Raw genomic sequence first — 18623 nt, forward strand, 5'->3', positions numbered from 1 at the left:
CTGATTGGTAACAGCACAACTCACCCCGTCCCATTTTTCGTCCTAGCCCTGAAACATGACTGTCATGTGAACCATGTCTAGGCCTTTTCATATCAAGGCCCATTCTTTATTTGGCATTTGAGCCACGGTCCGACCACCATTTGATGGGATTTAGCCTCTCAGACCCAAAATTAGATTATTTTGTTATCGCTCCATGCTGTATTGATGTCGTACCATAGGACTGATAACAGGCAAACCTGAACAAAATAACAATTCTTACATGATTCTGTAATTGTGTAGACTTTTAAATTAAGTAGGCCTACTGCCCTCCTGAGAGCAAAACCAAATGGACCATTTGGTTTCATTTTATACTCGAGGTTGCCTTGGTTACCTATACTCCATCATTTAACTGGGGACCACCTGTAACCCCCTCAAGGACACTGATTGAGAACCACTGGCCTATTATGACAGAGAAGTGACAGAGTGGATGTGTATTATTGAGGGGCGCTAGCCCCTCCTATGCCCAGCTTTGAGTGTTTGTGTAAACACAAACATTGTGTAACCACAATCATTGAAGACAAAAGTGAGGACACAAATTGTGATTGGCCAGGATGAGATGATGATGTATGATGATAAGAGCGCCCCTCACTTCACACAGGTGTGAATGTTCAAGGGGCCCTTCTATAAACACCTTTTGTCCCCGCCCGTCTCAAGTTTTGCCATTGCCGATGAACGGAGAAATTCAATGGTAAATGGTGCATTTATATATCGCCTTTATCCAAGGCGCTTTTACATAGATTGTGCATTACATTCACCCATTCACACACACATTCATACACCGATTGCGGCGGAAGCCATGCAAGGTACCAACCAGCACATCGGGAGCAATTTGGGGTTCAGTGTCTTGCCCAAGGACACTTTGACATGTAGACAGGAGGAGCCGGGATTCGAACCGCCGACCCATGGATCATTGGACGACCTGCTCTACCTCTTGAGCCACAGTCGCCCCGTTTACCCGCCCCGATTACGTCAGAATTTTTTCTTTTTGGTGAAAATATAAAGTTCTGACTTATACTATGAAAGTTAGCAAAATACAATATGGTAGCCCTTCCTTTTAAAGTAAATTGCCTACTTATAATCACATGGTAATTACATGGTAGTTGTCATTACCTAGTAATTACTAGGTAACCAAGGGGGTCCTTAAAGGGGAATACCACTCATTTTCAACATGTCATTAATATAGAGAGTTAGAGGAGTGGAAATAATAAAAAGTTGCCTAGAACTAGAGGTCTGAAAAAAATCAGTAACATTATGAAGTACATCTCGGTGACACCACAAAGATGTACTTCATAATGTTACTGGGGTTTTTTCCCCCAGACCTCCAGTTCTAGGCAACACAGAATGGGGGGGACTTTTTTCATTATTAGTGTCAGTGGTAATTTCCCCTGAGCCTCACTCACAGCTTTTATTGTGAAAGCAGCAGGGAAGTGGTGTGGGTTCCCTCCTGTGCATGGTTGACAGACACAGATCCTCACATCTCTGCTGCTGAAAGCTCCTCTAAAGCCAAGCCACTGCAACTCCATCTTGACAGTCAGCGGCAACATCACAGACACAGCGCAATAATTCACAGGTTCGTTCGTGTTATTTCTTATCCCCCTCCCCACCCCCTGGCTGCAGATCATGGCACATTATTATCTGATTGATGGTGCGGTGTATTATTTATTAAGTTTATTATATATCCAGCCAACAATACGCAGCTACAGACGCAATTGTGTCCGTTGTTTCAGCACAGGCGCCGTGTTTTTTTAATGTGATTGTATGTATGATGGATACAATGTTGCGGTGTTTAGCAGCCCAGCAAGCAGACCCCAGGCAGCACTGTTTATTTTTAGCAGCTAAAACCTTGCACTGACTGACTGACTGACTGCAGCCCCAGCACTCACAACGCAATGTATAGACACCAAGCAAAGGCCTCCGTCTAGTTACTGGAGAGTCTAATCGAATAATAACACATAATTCGTTACTGTAAAAAATAAATAAACAAGCCGTCTTGTATTGTGCGCCAGGCTTTAAGCTATCCCTCCCCGTCGAACATGTTTTTGTTTGTTTTTGTTATTTATTTGCTTTCTCGAAAAGGCACAACTGATCCCCGAGTATAACGTACGTTATCATATTATTTAGCATCACCAAAAAGCTGCCTGTTAATAGTATGCATTTTATTTTATTTTTTCAAACCCATATAGGAATGAATCACGTTCTCTTTTCTCTTAATTCAATCCAACAAGGCCTCAAAAAGCTCATTAATTTACTCTCCATCTCGCGACGGTGTCGCTTTTGTAATGCCACAACATAAAGATGAAGCTAGCTATTGTTGTTGTCGATGGCAAGTTGTAGATCTGTTCTTTTTTTGGACGCGCTATACCGTCGTACTACGAAGTATTGAACCTGCAGGCTTCTTCAGACTCGACAGCATCCTATAGGCCAATGTAGTTGTGTGTCTGTCATGTCATTCTGATTATTTTGTCAGAATTCAAAACATATGGACATAAAAAAATACATATTTGGTATTTATATATAGCCACAGGTTGTCTTTAGAAGAATGGGTGTCATGTAGGCTGGTGTTTAAGTCAACGTTTATGACAGTGGCAGGCAATATTAGTAAGGCAGGTACAACAATATGGGCTGCCTATGGTCCTCAGTTTGTAAGTTATGAATTGTTGATTGATTTACAATAACTATTATTATGAACTAAAATGACAATTTACCCTCCCTGTACTTTCTCTATTATGGACACATTTAAATCATGTTGTAGTAGCCTACATTAAAGGAGCATTCAGTGATTTGGAGAAAAAAAACAGTCCGCCCTGGTAACAAGATGTGCACATGCACACGCTCTACAGTGAGGGCCTCTCTCTTCCTGATTGGATGAAAGCTTTGCCACCCAAAGCCCAAACCGAAACTAGGGTTTTTTTTACCCCAGGGGCTCACTGGGGACAGGGAGGAACTCCTTATATGGTCAGCACACTTTATAGTAGGGAGGATTATCCAAAAAATAAGTGATATTTGAATTAAGTGAAATCACTGAATATACCTTTAATATGAAATTTAGTTTAATGACAATCGTCTCAGGTGAAATCCTCATTATGACCAAGACTGTTAGCCCACTTTTCTGGATTCAAATTAAAAAAGTAGCAGATCTACAAGCCCAAAGCCCAAAATGTGCCCCCTTTTGTGCCACGTTTTGAGCTTGTAGCCTACAGTATATCAGGTACTTTTGATGCATTTGTGTGCCACTCAGCCACTGTGGCATGATCAAGTAGGGCAGGGGTGGGCAACTTTGACGATGGCGAGGGCCAATATATTTCCACGCTCACTCCAGAGGGCCACAGTGCATATTACTGTCGTAGCAAAAATAGCCGATCTACAAGCTCAAAACGCGTCGCAATGCGACGCGTTTTGAGCTTGTAGATCAGCTATTTTTGCTATATTTGAATTGAAAACCTGAAAAGTAACCTTTTTTATTGAATTTCAAATTATGTTAACTTTATGAACTGTTAACAAAACTACATTGGACACAATAACATTGTAATACTAGTCATTAAGTACTAGTCATTTAAGACAAGTCATGAAGTAATTAAAGCGGGTCATGCTTGGAATTGTAACAGCTGAAATCAATACTATATCAGTATTCTGATATTAACATGAGGGCCACATTAAGTGAAGGTGGGGGCCGCATGTGTGTATTGTTTTGGATCCATGTTGTGGTACAGTACTGATGATCTCATGGATGGAAGTTGTCAGTCGCCATGGCTGATTTCAGTCATTTGAATAACATAGAGAAGCTTCCATGAAAGCATGTTGCATCTACAGATCTACCGCGTTTTAAGGCCGATAACGATGTGTTGACCGATAAATTGTAATTTAAAATATGTATAGCCGCACACTCGTAGCTGCCGATGCAAAACGTTTATTGTTGACACAGAGAAGAAACCAACGTTTCAAACATATATAGAGTTATAGGCCTACTGCCTTCTTCAGGGTATGACCCATTATTTGCCCAATCCCTAATCGATAGACTTCCAGTCGTGAGATTTTATTTTTGCTTTATTTATATTCCATCTGTGGATTCCTCCTCCTTGTGGTGTTGTTTCTCAGATGGACCAGCAGGCTCAGTCCTATAGACGCCTTAAAGGAGAATTCCATGCTAGAAGGCTTTCTTACCTTTCTGACGAAGACCCACAGAGGTCGAAACGTTGTAACAAATAAATAAATCTTCCTGGGAGCTACAATTCAGTGTGCGGACATCCCTTCCTTTTTCATTGTACGTATATTTTTGACCAGCACCTGCAGAATGTCTTGAGATGTGCGTGCTTCCTGTCGGATCCTATTTTTTACCTTTCTTACCTTTCTTTGTAGTCGTTATGTCCCAACCAAAGAGGTCCAGGTGTTTTTTTGTGCATAAAAACTCCTTATTGGCTATTTCCCCTACCATAAGCCCTCAATGAATTGCATTGAATTGAATGGGAATTGAATGGGGCTATGGGGTGTTGTGCTAATTCGCTTATTTCCATCGAAATAAGTAGTAAAGTGTGCCGCTTGGGATATTATTTACATTATGAAGAGAGGATATATACAAAAAAATAATAATTTTGAGCGATGGAAATAAGCGAATTAGCACGAATTAGCACAACACCCCATAGCCCCATTCAATTCCCATTCAATGCAATTCATTTAGGGCTTATGGTAGGGGAAATAGCCAATAAGGAGCTTTTGCACAAAATAACACCTGGACCTCTTTGGTGGGGACGTAACGACTACAAAGAGAGGTAAGAAAGCCTTTTAGTATGGAATTCTCCTTTAACAGACAACGTCACACTGATAAGCACCAGTATGCGCGATTGCGCGTGCAGGCCGGCAGCACATGGACCCTGCCTCTCATAAGATGCAATGGAAAAGTTCTAACTGCACTCGGGTGTAAAAATGCACCATCACACTTTCAGATGATGTTCTTTTCCCAGTGTGGAGGAAGAATGATAAGGATTTTTATTGTGATCTCTCGTGTGTGTGTGTGTGTGTGTGTGTGTGTGTGTGTGTGTGTGTGTGTGTGTGTGTGTGTGTGTGTGTGTGTGTGTGTGTGTGTGTGTGTGTGTGTGTGTGTGTGTGTGTGTGTGTGTGTGTGTGTGTGTGTGTGTGTGTGTGTGTGTGTGTGTGTGTGTGTGTGTGTGTGTGTGTGTGTGTGTGTGCGATTCTAAACCAAACCTCCTGTCACTGTCATACGAACGCAGGGAGCGCTCTATGATCACGGCAGCAGAGCCTGTTCGTGCACGCGCCGCTGCAGCCCATCAAGCCCAATTTATGCTCCCGCGAAGGTGTCGCGCGCAGAGAATGGCCGAGACTAGCAGACCTCTTAAGCTCACAACAGTCGCATCCGCGACGTGATGTGAGCTTGTATTATCAGCTGTTCTCTGTGTGCAATACTGTTGCGCAATGAAGTATAAATTTCTCCCTAGAGTGCGCCTCACTAGCCAACACACACAAGGAGGTTGAATGAACTGAAACCAGCGCTCCCCAAAACAGCAGCTTTGGAGATCTGTTGGGAATTGATTACACGAAACAGTCAACCCGTGCGACCAGTCTCAATGTTCGTAAACAAATAATTGGTCTATATGCTTGTTGTTTTTCTCAGATGGACCAGCAGGCTCAGTCCTATATGCTTGCCAGTCTGACCCGGCCTCACTCTGAGCAGCTGCTGCAGGGCCTGCAGCTCCTACGACAGGACCATGAGCTGTGTGACATCGTTCTGCGCGTGGGCGACTCCAAGATCCACGCTCACAAGGTGGTGCTGGCCAGCATCAGCCCCTACTTCAAGGTAGGTCGGGATGATGGCGGGACCATGTGAAAATCCCTTATCATGATTATTATGGTCCAAAAACATTGCGATATTAACGATATTGTCGTGATAATCAAAATGTGCTTAAAACTGCCACTTTTGTTTATTTATGGGGAGAACGTTATTTTCTACAAGCTCACAACGCGTTATTTTTGGGGGAAATAATTTACAGGTCTGTTTTCTCAAGTTTAGATGGTTTTATTAGTACTGAATTTGCAGCTCAACAAAAGCGAATTCATCCTAGTGTATTTGACGGAGGACAATTTCACGTTAAATTGAAATCTCCACGATACGATTCTTGTGAGTGTTTTTATTTTATTTATCACGATAAACGATAATGATTATCGTCCTATCCCTACTTCAAAGGCGATGTTCACGGGCAACCTGTCGGAGAAGGAGACCTCGGAGGTGGAGTTCCAGTGCGTAGACGAGGCGGCTCTACAGGTATTTCCAGGGTTTTTTTGTTTTCAAAGTTCTTTTTTTTGTATTGTATAGTTGTTTAAAGCTACAGTATGGCAATTGGACCCCCACATTAATCTGTATTTGACCCCATCCGAAAATGTCCTTGTGCCAGCAGGAATCCCTGTAAAAGTGTGTTCAAATTGTTCAAAATAATTTGAAAATATCTCCAGGCTTGTAGATCTGATATTTTCAAATCGCGGATAAGTTAAGGTAGGCCTGAATATAAGACTACGTTTTTTTTCCAATGGAAATAACCTAAAAAACAGGGTCGTATTATAATTATAATATAATTATATTATAGTTATAATAATTATAATATTATAATCAATGTTAATTTTCCACAAATGAGTCTTGAAAAATTGGGGTCGTCTTATAATCAGATCTAGAGTTGTCTTATATTCGGCACAATACGGGTATATTAATTAAATTCAACTATCACATCTGCAGTGGTTGGTGTGGTGGGCTCCCTACTCATTGAGTATACCGTTATAACCAGTGGCGTGCACAGACATTTAGAGGGGCAGGTGCTCAAGTTAAAAAAGGGCACCTTGTGCAGCGCGTGGAACCGGCCGGTTGCCTTAATCTATTTTGGGCGGGAACCCCTTTTGGTGTTAGCATTATGTTATGCTTTAGCTATTGAAAAATAGCAGATCTGTGTGTGCCCTTTTTCTTCCAAAAGGGCACATTGCCAAAAGGGCAGGGGGTGCTCTAGCACCCCCTAGTGTCTATCTGTGCACGCCACTGGTTATAACACTACAGAACATGTGTTTCTCCCCACAAACACTATACTAATCTAGTTTGAACATCATTACTACTTCAGGAAGAAGGAGACAACGGACATTAAACTTCGTATTCTAGCTTTAATATATCTGATTTGTGAATAGTTTTCTGTCAAGTCCTTTTCAAAACGCTTTCTTTCGTAGGCCATCGTGGAGTACGCCTACACCGGCACGGTCTTCATCTCCCAAGAAACCGTGGAGTCGCTACTGCCGGCCGCCAACCTGCTGCAGGTCAAGCTGGTGCTTAAGGAGTGCTGCTCCTTCCTGGAGAGCCAGCTGGACGCCGGGAACTGCATCGGCATCTCTCGCTTCGCCGAGACCTACGGCTGCCACGACCTGTGTCTGGCCGCCACCAAGTTCATCTGTCAGAACTTTGAGGAGGTGTGTCAGACGGAGGAGTTCTTTGAGCTCACGCGGGCGGAGCTGGACGAAATCGTGTCCAATGACTGTCTCAAGGTGGTCACGGAGGAGACGGTGTTCTATGCGCTGGAGTCGTGGATCAAGTACGACGTGACGGAGCGACAGCAGCATCTGGCCCAGCTGCTGCACTGCGTGCGCCTGCCCCTCCTCAGCGTCAAGTTCCTCACTCGCCTTTACGAAGCCAACCACCTTATACGCGATGACCACGCATGCAAGCACCTGCTCAACGAGGCGCTCAAATACCACTTTATGCCTGAGCACCGGCTCTCCTACCAGACGGTGCTGTCCACACGGCCCCGCTGTGCCCCCAAGATGCTGCTCGCAGTCGGAGGCAAGGCCGGTCTGTTCGCCACTCTAGAAAGGTAATGTCGATTATGCAAGGGAATGGGATAATGTATGATGAGGCTGTAGTTGTTGAAAAATCACGGCCGACAGGATGCTTAAACACTGAGATGAAGTCGAGCCGCAAATCAAGCTTGTTTTGATCCAAAACGCAGCAGCAGAAGAATCCGAGATAATAGCATTATAAAATCTCCATTCCCATAGACGGCATAAGCCAGCGGACAACCGGACATTTCACTTCCGTTTTTCACTTCATCGCACCAGAACCAGAAGAGTGTTACGAGCGAGTACAGAACAGAGTTGGGCCGAAGTCCTGACGTAACTCACTCATCCCCTCGATTCCCCTGGTTCACGGAAGTAATTTCTCTATGGAGAATAACATGGGGTCATCTTAAAATCGTTTCATATAAGCATTGTGGTCCAAAAATAAACAAGCTGTCTCGGACTCTCAGCGTTATTGTCAGGGTGTTTCTGTATCGTTTGCGACAGTCAGTCACTCATACTGTATATGATAGTCTGTTTCTAGCGAAAATGTAACTAATTCAGTAGCTGTAACAATAGCGTTTTCTCTCAGTCAGTTGGTCATTATCAAGAAATAACACACAGCTGAATTCAGCGATTGATCAGAATCAAGTGTTCAACCAAGCCATGTAATAAGTTCAGATAATCACTCAAACGACTCTCTCCAACTACATAAATCACTGCAAATAAAGTTCCTTAATCCTTATATCATCCAGTGAGAGCAGATGAAGATGATGATGATTCATTGATTTATTTGTTTCCGTTTGTCTCGCAGCATGGAAATGTATTTCCCTCAGTCGGATTCGTGGATCGGCCTGGCCCCGCTCAGCGTGCCACGGTACGAGTTCGGCGTGGCGGTGCTGGACCAGAAGGTGTACGTGGTGGGGGGCATCGCCACGCACATGAGACAGGGCATCAGCTACCGGCGGCACGAGAGCACGGTGGAGAGCTGGGACCCCGAGAGCAACACCTGGTCCTCGGTGGAGCGCATGGCAGAGTGCCGCAGCACGCTCGGCGTTGTGGTCCTGGCCGGGGAACTGTACGCCCTGGGGGGCTACGACGGCCAGTACTACCTCCAGTCGGTGGAGAAATATGTCCCCAAGATGAAGGAGTGGCAGCCCGTGGCGCCCATGACAAAGTCCCGCAGCTGCTTTGCCACGGCGGTGCTGGATGGCATGGTGTATGCTATCGGAGGGTATGGCCCTGCACACATGAACAGGTACCACTGCTAATGTGAATGGTTAGTATAGGCTGGTGGTTGTGGAAATGGCCCTGGCACTTGCTCCCTGCTAGTCTTAACACGTGTTGCCTTATATTATGGATAGGGTTGTCCCGATCCGATCACGTGATTGGAAATCGGAGCTGATCATGCCATTTTCAAATGATCGGAATCGGATCGGGAGCAAGAAAACGTGATCGGAACCCTAGTATCAATATCCATGATATATCATGATATTAGACTGGATATTGTCTGTGATTTTGGATATTCTACTATTGTGATATGGCATAAGTGTTGTATAAAAAATATATCAGATCGGGAAAAATCAGTATCGGCAGATACTCAAAATCAAATGATTTTAAGTTAAAAAAAACCTGATCGGGACATCCCTAATTATGGATGAGAAATATCAAGTCATTTTAGTGCTAGGCACATTTGGGCTGGTTTAACAACTGAATTTCCCTTGTGGCATCAGTAAAGGTCTATTTTAGATTCATCCATCGCTGAAAATATTTTGCGATCAGGAGGAATTCGAGGAAACTCCTAGATCCAGGGAGATAAATATTTCTTACATTTGTTCGGAATCGGATGTTAATGTTCCAACAATAATCATATACTAAATGCAACATTGTAAGTCCCACAAATATCTTCATCTGAAGGATTCTTGTGATCTGAACTCGCTCAGCTGTACTTCTATTTTAGGACCACAAGATATCATTCTTAACAATTTGAGATGTGTTCAGATCAGATGTTAGGATTCTTTTCTCCCGCAGTCTCACCGGTCTCTGCCTGCCAAAAAAACATCCTCATATATAAATTGAGTGACCGTTGATGATCTTATTTGTACCACCAAAGGTTTGATGGCAATGTTACATTTACATACATCACCCACTATATTTAGTATCTGAACACCAGATTTTATGTTTTGTTATAGTATACTAACCATCCAGTCATGTATGATCAAAGCAAGTCTCTCTCCTTTCTTTGTAACATATCACATCAATAACTAGGTTATTTATAGTTCGCCGCTACAGATTTGGCGTGTTTAGCTTGAAAATAAAAGGGCCCACCTTCTTCAGCGATTGGGCTACAGTGAGCCCAGATGGAAGTAGTTGGTGAATCGAGTGTGAAGCAACCTTCTTCAATCTGGCGGAGTCAGGTTAATATTTAGAGAGGGTTGCGTTCACGTCACTCATGTTCATAGAATGTTATTTTTCATCATTGTGGATGCTTACATCACTGTCCTATCGTTGTAGTTCCCTCTTATAGCTTAGTTCAGTGTTGCAGATAAAACAGCCAGTGTCCTGTCATCGAGTGGACTGGAAACCTAGAGCTTGATTTATTGCGTGCCGAAAATAACCCGATCATCTACAAGCTCACTGTGCGTTGTGTCGTTGTACGACGGAATATGAATTAAGCATTAAAGACCTGAGGACCAGATTCAACAAAATGTCTTCTGAATGTGAATCTCTAAATGTCAGTGTTTCTCAAAGATCTTCATGTCAAGGACCCCCAGAATGACATTCATTTGGCCGCACACCCTCATCTCAAAATATTTTGTTCCAGGGACCCCCAGACGCAAAGATATGAGTTAAAACATTTGCTGTGAAAGTAACAAAGACACATTTTCACGATTTAACAGACCTACAAGCTTGTAGCGTGGCACCGAGTGCCACGCCATGAGTTTGTATATCTGCTATTTTTCAACAGCTAAAGTATAAAATAATGGTTAAAGTGGTTAAAAGCTAAGGAGACTACAGTTGCGCTCAAGGTCTCAATGGACATTAAAACACTGTCAGAGGGGTGGCTGCTGAACGTACTCTTACTGTATGTGCTGCTGTGTAGAGATCTCACTAGAGGGCCATGTAGGTCTCTGTTGTTGTTTAGTCTCCTTGACTCCCCCAAACCCGTCAGGAGAATGTGTTTGGACAAACATACAATCTTTTTTTGGGGGGGGGGGGGGGGCGGGGGCTTTATTTTGTCTTCTTTCCCCAGCAGATTATATACCATTCGATACCGTGAGGCAATTCCCAAATTGCTTCTTTTCTTGCGATTCCGTCTGTGGCAGCTCCTTTCTCAGCAGAATAAGGTGTCATTACACTCAACGTATCTGTCACACAAATTGTCAGAGACGGAAATGTTGCCTTTACAAAAAATCCGATCCTTCCTCGTCTTACTCTTAGTCTCCACTCCAGAATTACCCCAGATTAGTTTTTCAGTTGTAAAGAAGGCTATAATCCCACAGTCTCGCTAGCCACACTTAAACAGATTAAAAAAAGACCACAGGTTAATTACACACAATCTTAGCTGTTCTAAGCCGTCATCCTGTTCACTACGTCACGTTCACCAGGATTAATTGGATATACCGGTATACGTGTATTCTTTCACAGCAAACATTTTTAACTCGTATCTTTACTTCTGGGGGGTCAGCGGCCCGAATACATATAATTTTGGGCGTCCTTGACATGGCATAGTTTGAGAACCACTGACATGGAAACATGAATGATCAGAAAACTGTTTTTAGAAGATTTAGAAGACATTTGTAGAATCTGTTCTCAGGACTCAATGGTCTTAAATAAGTAAACTGACACTGTGTCCGTTGTGTTCTGCTTCAGCGTGGAGCGGTACGACCCCAGCAAGGACGTCTGGGAAATGGTAGCCCCCATGGCGGACAAGAGGATCAACTTCGGGGTCGGGGTCATGCTGGGCTTCATATTCGTGGTGGGCGGGCACAACGGCGTGTCCCACCTGTCCAGCATCGAGAGGTTCGACCCGCACCAGAACCAGTGGACGGCCTGTCGGCCCATGAATGAACCACGCACTGGTGAGTTGAGACTGAGACGAGACCACCTGCTTATCAGACATGAATCAACAAGCTACTCTAACGCTATCTAGTTGGCGAAATGTGTGGCAAATCTGCAAAAATAGATGCTTACCACTAGCTTTCTTCACAAATGTGTTCATAAAGGTATCACCTCTCAATTTGTTCCAAGCCAACTCCCTTGGGAAACTTTGTGACAGCTACTGAAAGTTGGGGTACCATTAACAACCTATATAAGGCAACATTTTCAAAATGTCATTATGCTTTCAGTTGCATGTGACGGGTGAAACTAGGGGGTTTTCATGATTCTGAATCCATTGCAAGCACTAGTTTCGCAAGGAAAACACTCCTTGGGCTAAAAACGTCCATAGCCGTCATCACAAATACGATGAGGTCATCACATTTGGGCAAGTTCCGTTCTAGATACTGTAAGAGAATCTAGAACGGAACCAGTTCTAGAACCAAAGTTCTTTTGGTGAAAAAGGGGCCATTGTGATGTATTTTAAGCCTGCAGATATAAATTAAGCATACCGTTTAGGCCTGGGCTTTTTGACAATAATTAATCTATAATGACATACCCAAAATAGAGATGCCAGCCAGGTTGAATGTGGTTGTAATCTGTCAAACGGTTTCCTACCCACTGGTGTAAAGTCATGTACAAGTACATGTACTTGTCTTAAGTACAATGTTGAGGTATTTTTTTTATTTATTTTTTACTTTTTACAATTTTCAATACTTTTACTTCTACCCCACTACAAGGGTAGGACAATATTGTACTTTTTACTCCACTGTCTACAATTATATGAACTTTGGTTAGTTACTCTGTAGATTTATTACAAAACACACCTATTTATATACATTTTGGACATTTGAAAATGGCAGATCTACAAGCTCACAATTAAAAAGGTTAAAGTTAAAGTCCTACTATTTGTCACATACATTGCTGTATGTCTATGCAAGATTTGTTCTCTGCATTTGAGCCATCTCTTGGAGCGGTGAGCTGCAGCAGTGCAGCGCTCGGGGATCATTTGTAGTTGATCTAACCCCCCCAATCCAACCCTTGATCCAACCCGAGTGCCAAGCAGGGCAAGGCATTGGGTCCCGTTTTTACTACGTCTTTGGTATGACCCGGCCAGGGATTGAAGTTTAACCCAGACCTCCCTGACCCAGTCTCAGGACGAACACTCTAACCACAAGGCCACTGAGGTGGTTATGCGTCGCATTGCAAGCTTGTAGGATGGTTATTTTCAAAATATCTTTTTATTCATTTTGAACTTGTGAAATGGGACATTCTTCACAATGAGCACATTTGCTTTTGGTTCTTTAAGTACATTTTGAATACGGGACTTCTTTTTTTTTTTGTCTTGTCAAATAGGTTTTTATTGAGAACAGATTATAAATTGTTGTAGATAAAACATTGTGATATGAATTACATTGTTCTTTTATAGAAAACAAAAAATGAAAGAAAAAATACAAGGACAAAAAAGAGAAAGAAAACCCTCAACCCTCCCACCTATACTGCTCAGTGACACCGCATACTATAGAAGAATACGGGACTTCTACTTGCAACAGAGTATATCTCCATTGCAGCGTTGGTACTTTTACTTAAGACATTACTGCCCAGTCCTCTAGGCGAGATCGTGGCCTAGTGCCAGAGAAATCCGCAAAATAAGCAGAGAAGAAGTGTCACTTCCGCCCGAGCCGGAAGTGATGTAGTGTAGGCCAAGGGAACGTACGGACCATCGCCCCAGAGTGATGTAGTGTAGGCCAAGGGAACGTACGGACCATCGCCCCAGAGTGATGTAGTGTAGGCCAAGGGAACGTACGGACCATCGCCCCAGAGTGATGTAGTGTAGGCCAAGGGAACGTACGGACCATCGCCCCAGAGTGATGTAGTGTAGGCCAAGGGAACGTACGGACCATCGCCCCAGAGTGATGTAGTGTAGGCCAAGGGAACGTACGGACCATCGCCCCAGAGTGATGTAGTGTAGGCCAAGGGAACGTACGGACCATCGCCCCAGAGTGATGTAGTGATGTAGTGATGAAGTGATGTAGTGTAGGCCAAGGGAACGTACGGACCATCGCCCCAGAGCAGCATCATGATTAGTGTGGCTCGGATTAATGTTTTAATAGGCTATATAAACATGGCATTTTATGCCATTCTGAGCATAATTCAATACCACTGTGTACCACGGATTATCATGTAGGCTGTTTCTACAATGAGAGGCCTATGGATGCTTGCGGCGGAAGCTAACAGAGGCTAAAAAAAAGGTTAAATAATATTTTTAAATAGTTTTTAATCAAATCTCGTGTATCTCATGGATGGCTCAGATGGATGGCTCAGATCCACGAGATATCTTGAGGATAGCACGGAATGGCTTAAGCACTTCTTCCGTCACTGCGGTTTCCGAACGAGGTATCAGTTTTTGTATTGACCCGTACTTTTCTTTTGAACTGCACCCATTCCACAAAGTGTGAATAAAAAAAATTCAAATCAGTCAATCAATGATGTCGTCATGGATGCGTCTCTCTCTCTCTCTCCCCAGGTGTGGGCTCCGCCATCGTGGATAACTACCTCTATGTGGTGGGCGGGCACTCGGGCTCGTCCTACCTGAACACTGTCCAGCGCTACGACCCCATCACGGACACGTGGCTGGACTCAAGCGGCATGATGTACTGCCGCTGTAACTTTGGCCTGACCGCCCTTTGACCCATGGCCCTTTGAACCCCATGGACCGTTGACCAATCATGGCCCGGCCCGGCCGGCTAGGACTAGGCTGGAAGAGAAGACCAAGACCAAGAGGAGGCTTTCTCTTTTCTTTGTTTTTCTTTTCTTTTTCCTTGTTATCCTCTTCCTTCGCGTTCATCCTCCACGAGGCGGAGGGGGGACTCCACATCGATGTGAATCCCGGAGAGACGGACGGACGGAGGGACGGACGATGGATGGATGAAGGAGGGCGGGCAGCCACAGCGATGGCTGGAGAAAAGGCAGAAAAGACGAGAGAGAGAGAGAGAGAGAGAGAGAGAGAGTGGAAGAAGGGGATGTGTGTTGTCTCTGAGATGACAAGAGATGATGACTGACACTGCTGCTGTTGCATGTTGGACCACAGTGAGGACTCTGAGCCATTTTACCAGAGAGGATTGTGGGAGAAATCCTGTCACTTTCTTTGTTTTTGTCCTCCTGGTTGTCGTCGCATTTTGTTTTGTACACCCTTTTGTTGTGTTTCATTCATACCATTAATTCCTTAATCTCTCCGCTCTGTTAATTTTTGTTTCCTTTTGTTAACAAGCAGAACGTGTTCCCAGGTTTGTAGAAATTTGCCATTTGCTGGTGTTTGTATGACGATGTGTGTCTGAAGGCCAAGTCAGTGTGGATGTTAGTCCGTCTGTATGCTGGAGGATATGTGCATGTCCGATGGAAAGGTGCGCGTGTGTGTGCGTGCGAGCGTGCGTGCGTGCGAGCGTGCATGCGTGCGTGCGAGCGACCGAAGCGTGGTGATTAATTTGCATACTTGAGTTAGCCCATTTTGACCTGAGATCAGATTCTAAAAATGTCTTCTACATCCTGACAGTTTTCTGAAAAAGCTATGTTTCTATGTCAGTGGTTCGATTTTTCAAAAATAGCAGACCTACAAGCTCGTAGCGCGCCACTCGGTGGCGCGCTATGAGCTTGTAGATCTGCTATTTTTCAATACACTGACACCACGGCGCGTAAACAGCGCCTCAAACTGTGACTCCGCCCACAAACGGGGGAAGTTGTGATTTATTTTTTTTGCTCGTTCACTGCAATGCAATTTGCGGCATTTTCAAAACAATATTGAGCAGAGTAGCGATTATCAAACGTATTTGCAATGCCATACGTTGAAAGATCTGTTGCCCGTGGACAAGGCACGCTACCTCTGCAAGTTAGATAGCATCGGCATAGATGTTTGTCCGTATGTGATTAAGGATTGGACCAAGTTGCATTGGCAGCCATAGAAAATTCCGGGGTAAATTCTTACCTCGGATGTGACGTTTTTGGGCGTTCCTGTCTAGCGTCCTGTCAGTGTATAGCATAATGCTAACACCAAAAGGGGTTCCCGCCCAAAATGGGTTAGAGATGTCCGCATCCACACCAGTGCTTCACAAAAAAAAGATAGAAAAAATGGAATCTTTAAAAAGGGCTGCCTTTTTTCTCTCTTGTAAATAGTCTAAATGAAATATATAGATATGAATATATCCTCTAGTGGTGTGTGTGTGTGTGTGTGTGTGTGTGTGTGTGTGTGTGTGTGTGTGTGTGTGTGTGTGTGTGTGTGTGTGTGTGTGTGTGTGTGTGTGTGTGTGTGTGTGTGTGTGTGTGTGTGTGTGTGTGTGTGTGTGTGTGTGTGTGTGTGTGTGTGTGTGTGTGTGTGTGTTCTACAGAGAGGTAAATGATGAACCCAGCCGAATTGTCTCTGCTTCATCCTGGGAACCATTCAAAGCCCCCCCCCCCCACACACACACACCCCACACACACACTCTTCTCTAGTCTAGCGTTTGTAACCCCGTCCTTCGCTAAGGTGTCACACACTCATTTCCACTTCACAAAGCATTGAAATGTGATCCAGGTCCTCTGTTCACTGTTAGGTTTGTACATAATTCTAACTGGTGCTAATATTATAGGATTCAGGATTGAGTTTGTGTGTCTGCTGCCTCAACGAGTTACTTGTCTTACTGTAGATGTTGGTGTTTATTGAAAATACCTTTAATCTAAAAGCCCCCCTACACAATCTTGCACGCACGCACGCACACCCCACACGCAATAAATTAAAGCAGTCTCTCTTAAAGAGAATTCTGTAGCTATAGAACAACCACAGAACGGGTAGCACTATGTTTTGTGGATATATTGACTTCAATGAAATAACTCAACCCTTTTCCTAGACAATGCCACAAGCAGTGGCTCCCCTGACAAATATTTGTCCCCGGTGCAGCGTAGAAAGCTGCTTTGTCATGGTCCCCAAATATCCATTGCCAGCAATGGCAGCATTTTCTCCCAGTCAGCTCCGAATAAGGCATTGTGCCTGCTGTGAGCAACCCTTAACACCTGCACTGCTTGCTCCACCCAGGCAATCTCAAGGGTGAGTTATACTAAGTTGCGCGCCGCTCTCGCGCACCAAAGATATCTCACAGCAGGTTGCGCTTGTAGATTGTCTTTTTTTTTAAACGACATGCAAGTATAAATCAGGCATCAGAGGAGAGTTGAATTATTCACAGCCCCATCACGACACGTGCCAAAATATCACCTGCTTTATATATAATATATATATATAGTCAAATCTCCCACCTCCGATGCGACAAATGACACCAACATATGTACCGCAATCACGTTATAAATGTATGATAAAGCACCATGGGCTGCTGTTACCAACCCGGACCAAGTTGTAACCGTCACCAGTGCACTGGTACTGGGAGAGTAACTGAACTGGCACATATGGTCATGGTCATGGCTAATTTAGAGCTTAAACGCTCTCCGCCCAGGGGTTGTACAATCAATTCCAGGCCGGATGATGGTGTCGGTATACCTTTGATTTTGGACGGAGTGCTTGAAGCAATAGATGGAGCATAGAGATGGAGTATGAAGGCTGGCATTTGGTGTCCATTTTAATCTCTGTTTTTGTTAGTCTAGGGTTGCATTGTACACTGTTTGCACAAAATAACGTGGAAACTTTAACAGAGCTCTGCATTGCACTTACCAAACTATTTGATACATATTGTGATTTGTACATAGGTTTAATTTAGGCTAACGGCATTTAGATGATGCAATAAGACTTTATTTTTCTCTTATGGGTTTATATATTTTTGTGTGTTTTTAGTCTCTTTGAAAAGCCAAGGCATCTCATGTTATTACTGTAATGGAGTCACACGTGGCATATCTGGGTGATGCTCGTCTGGGGAGACGTCATATAGTACCGCTGGCCTCGTTTCATCCTACTTGGCATCTTGTGCTATCATTGTACAGTGTGTTGTGTTGAGCATGCCGGTTGATTTGTACATCATGCATTTTCTTTTTCTCCAAAAAAACCACTTAAGCCCTATTTTATACTTTGTCGGACGACGGTGGTGCATGGTGAAAAATTGCCGTTGGACCATCTACATGATCGCAATATCGCAGTGCGATAGGCCTACGTGTTTTTGTAGATTGGCTATTGTTTTTAGTTTTTTTTTAAGATCTTTGCCCGCAATGACAGACAGTGTCCGTGTCCCAAGAAAGGGACACAGACACTGTCCGTGTCCCAAGGCCAATATAGGGACGCCGGGGTTCATTTGGTTAAGGCATATTCAAACCAATTAGTTTACCAGTAAGTAGTTTCCCCCCATTATTCATTGTGGCCTTTGACCTAAACACAAGATGAGAGTGTAGACCATCGCTGCATCCAATCCTCATACCTGAAGCATTAGACAATGCTGTGTTCTTCCACGTTTCTTGCACTCTTCCTAAAGCTACAATCCGTGACATTCATTCCCTAATATACCAGGTCTCCTCCACATTGAGGCTGCCGCTCGAGTCATGCAAGAGGCTATCCCCGCTTGACATTGGGCCGGGAGATGTTGGCCTATGCGCTTTAGGCGGTAGTGCTTTTCAACAGACCCCAGGGTCTGTTGAAAGTAGTGTGAGTAGGGAGAATCCCCCTCCAACCACATGAACTAATTATATTGTATTAACATACATAA

General features: G+C 43.9%; 1 protein-coding gene across 1 annotated transcript; it reads left to right on the forward strand.

Moving 5' to 3' along the window:
• Positions 1 to 1580: 1580 nt before the first annotated feature.
• Positions 1581 to 15489, forward strand: klhl28 (kelch like family member 28). Its single transcript, XM_079527805.1, has 7 exons — positions 1581 to 1609; positions 5666 to 5848; positions 6236 to 6313; positions 7255 to 7892; positions 8669 to 9112; positions 11728 to 11936; positions 14480 to 15489. The coding sequence occupies exons 2-7, from the start codon at positions 5666 to 5668 to the stop codon at positions 14641 to 14643; spliced, it is 1716 nt and encodes a 571-aa protein (XP_079383931.1). The 5' UTR covers positions 1581 to 1609; the 3' UTR covers positions 14644 to 15489.
• The last annotated feature ends 3134 nt before the right edge of the window (positions 15490 to 18623 follow it).

The sequence above is a fragment of the Electrona antarctica genome, assembly GCF_951216825.1.
Source record: "Electrona antarctica genome assembly, chromosome: 18".
Taxonomy (NCBI): domain Eukaryota; kingdom Metazoa; phylum Chordata; class Actinopteri; order Myctophiformes; family Myctophidae; genus Electrona; species Electrona antarctica.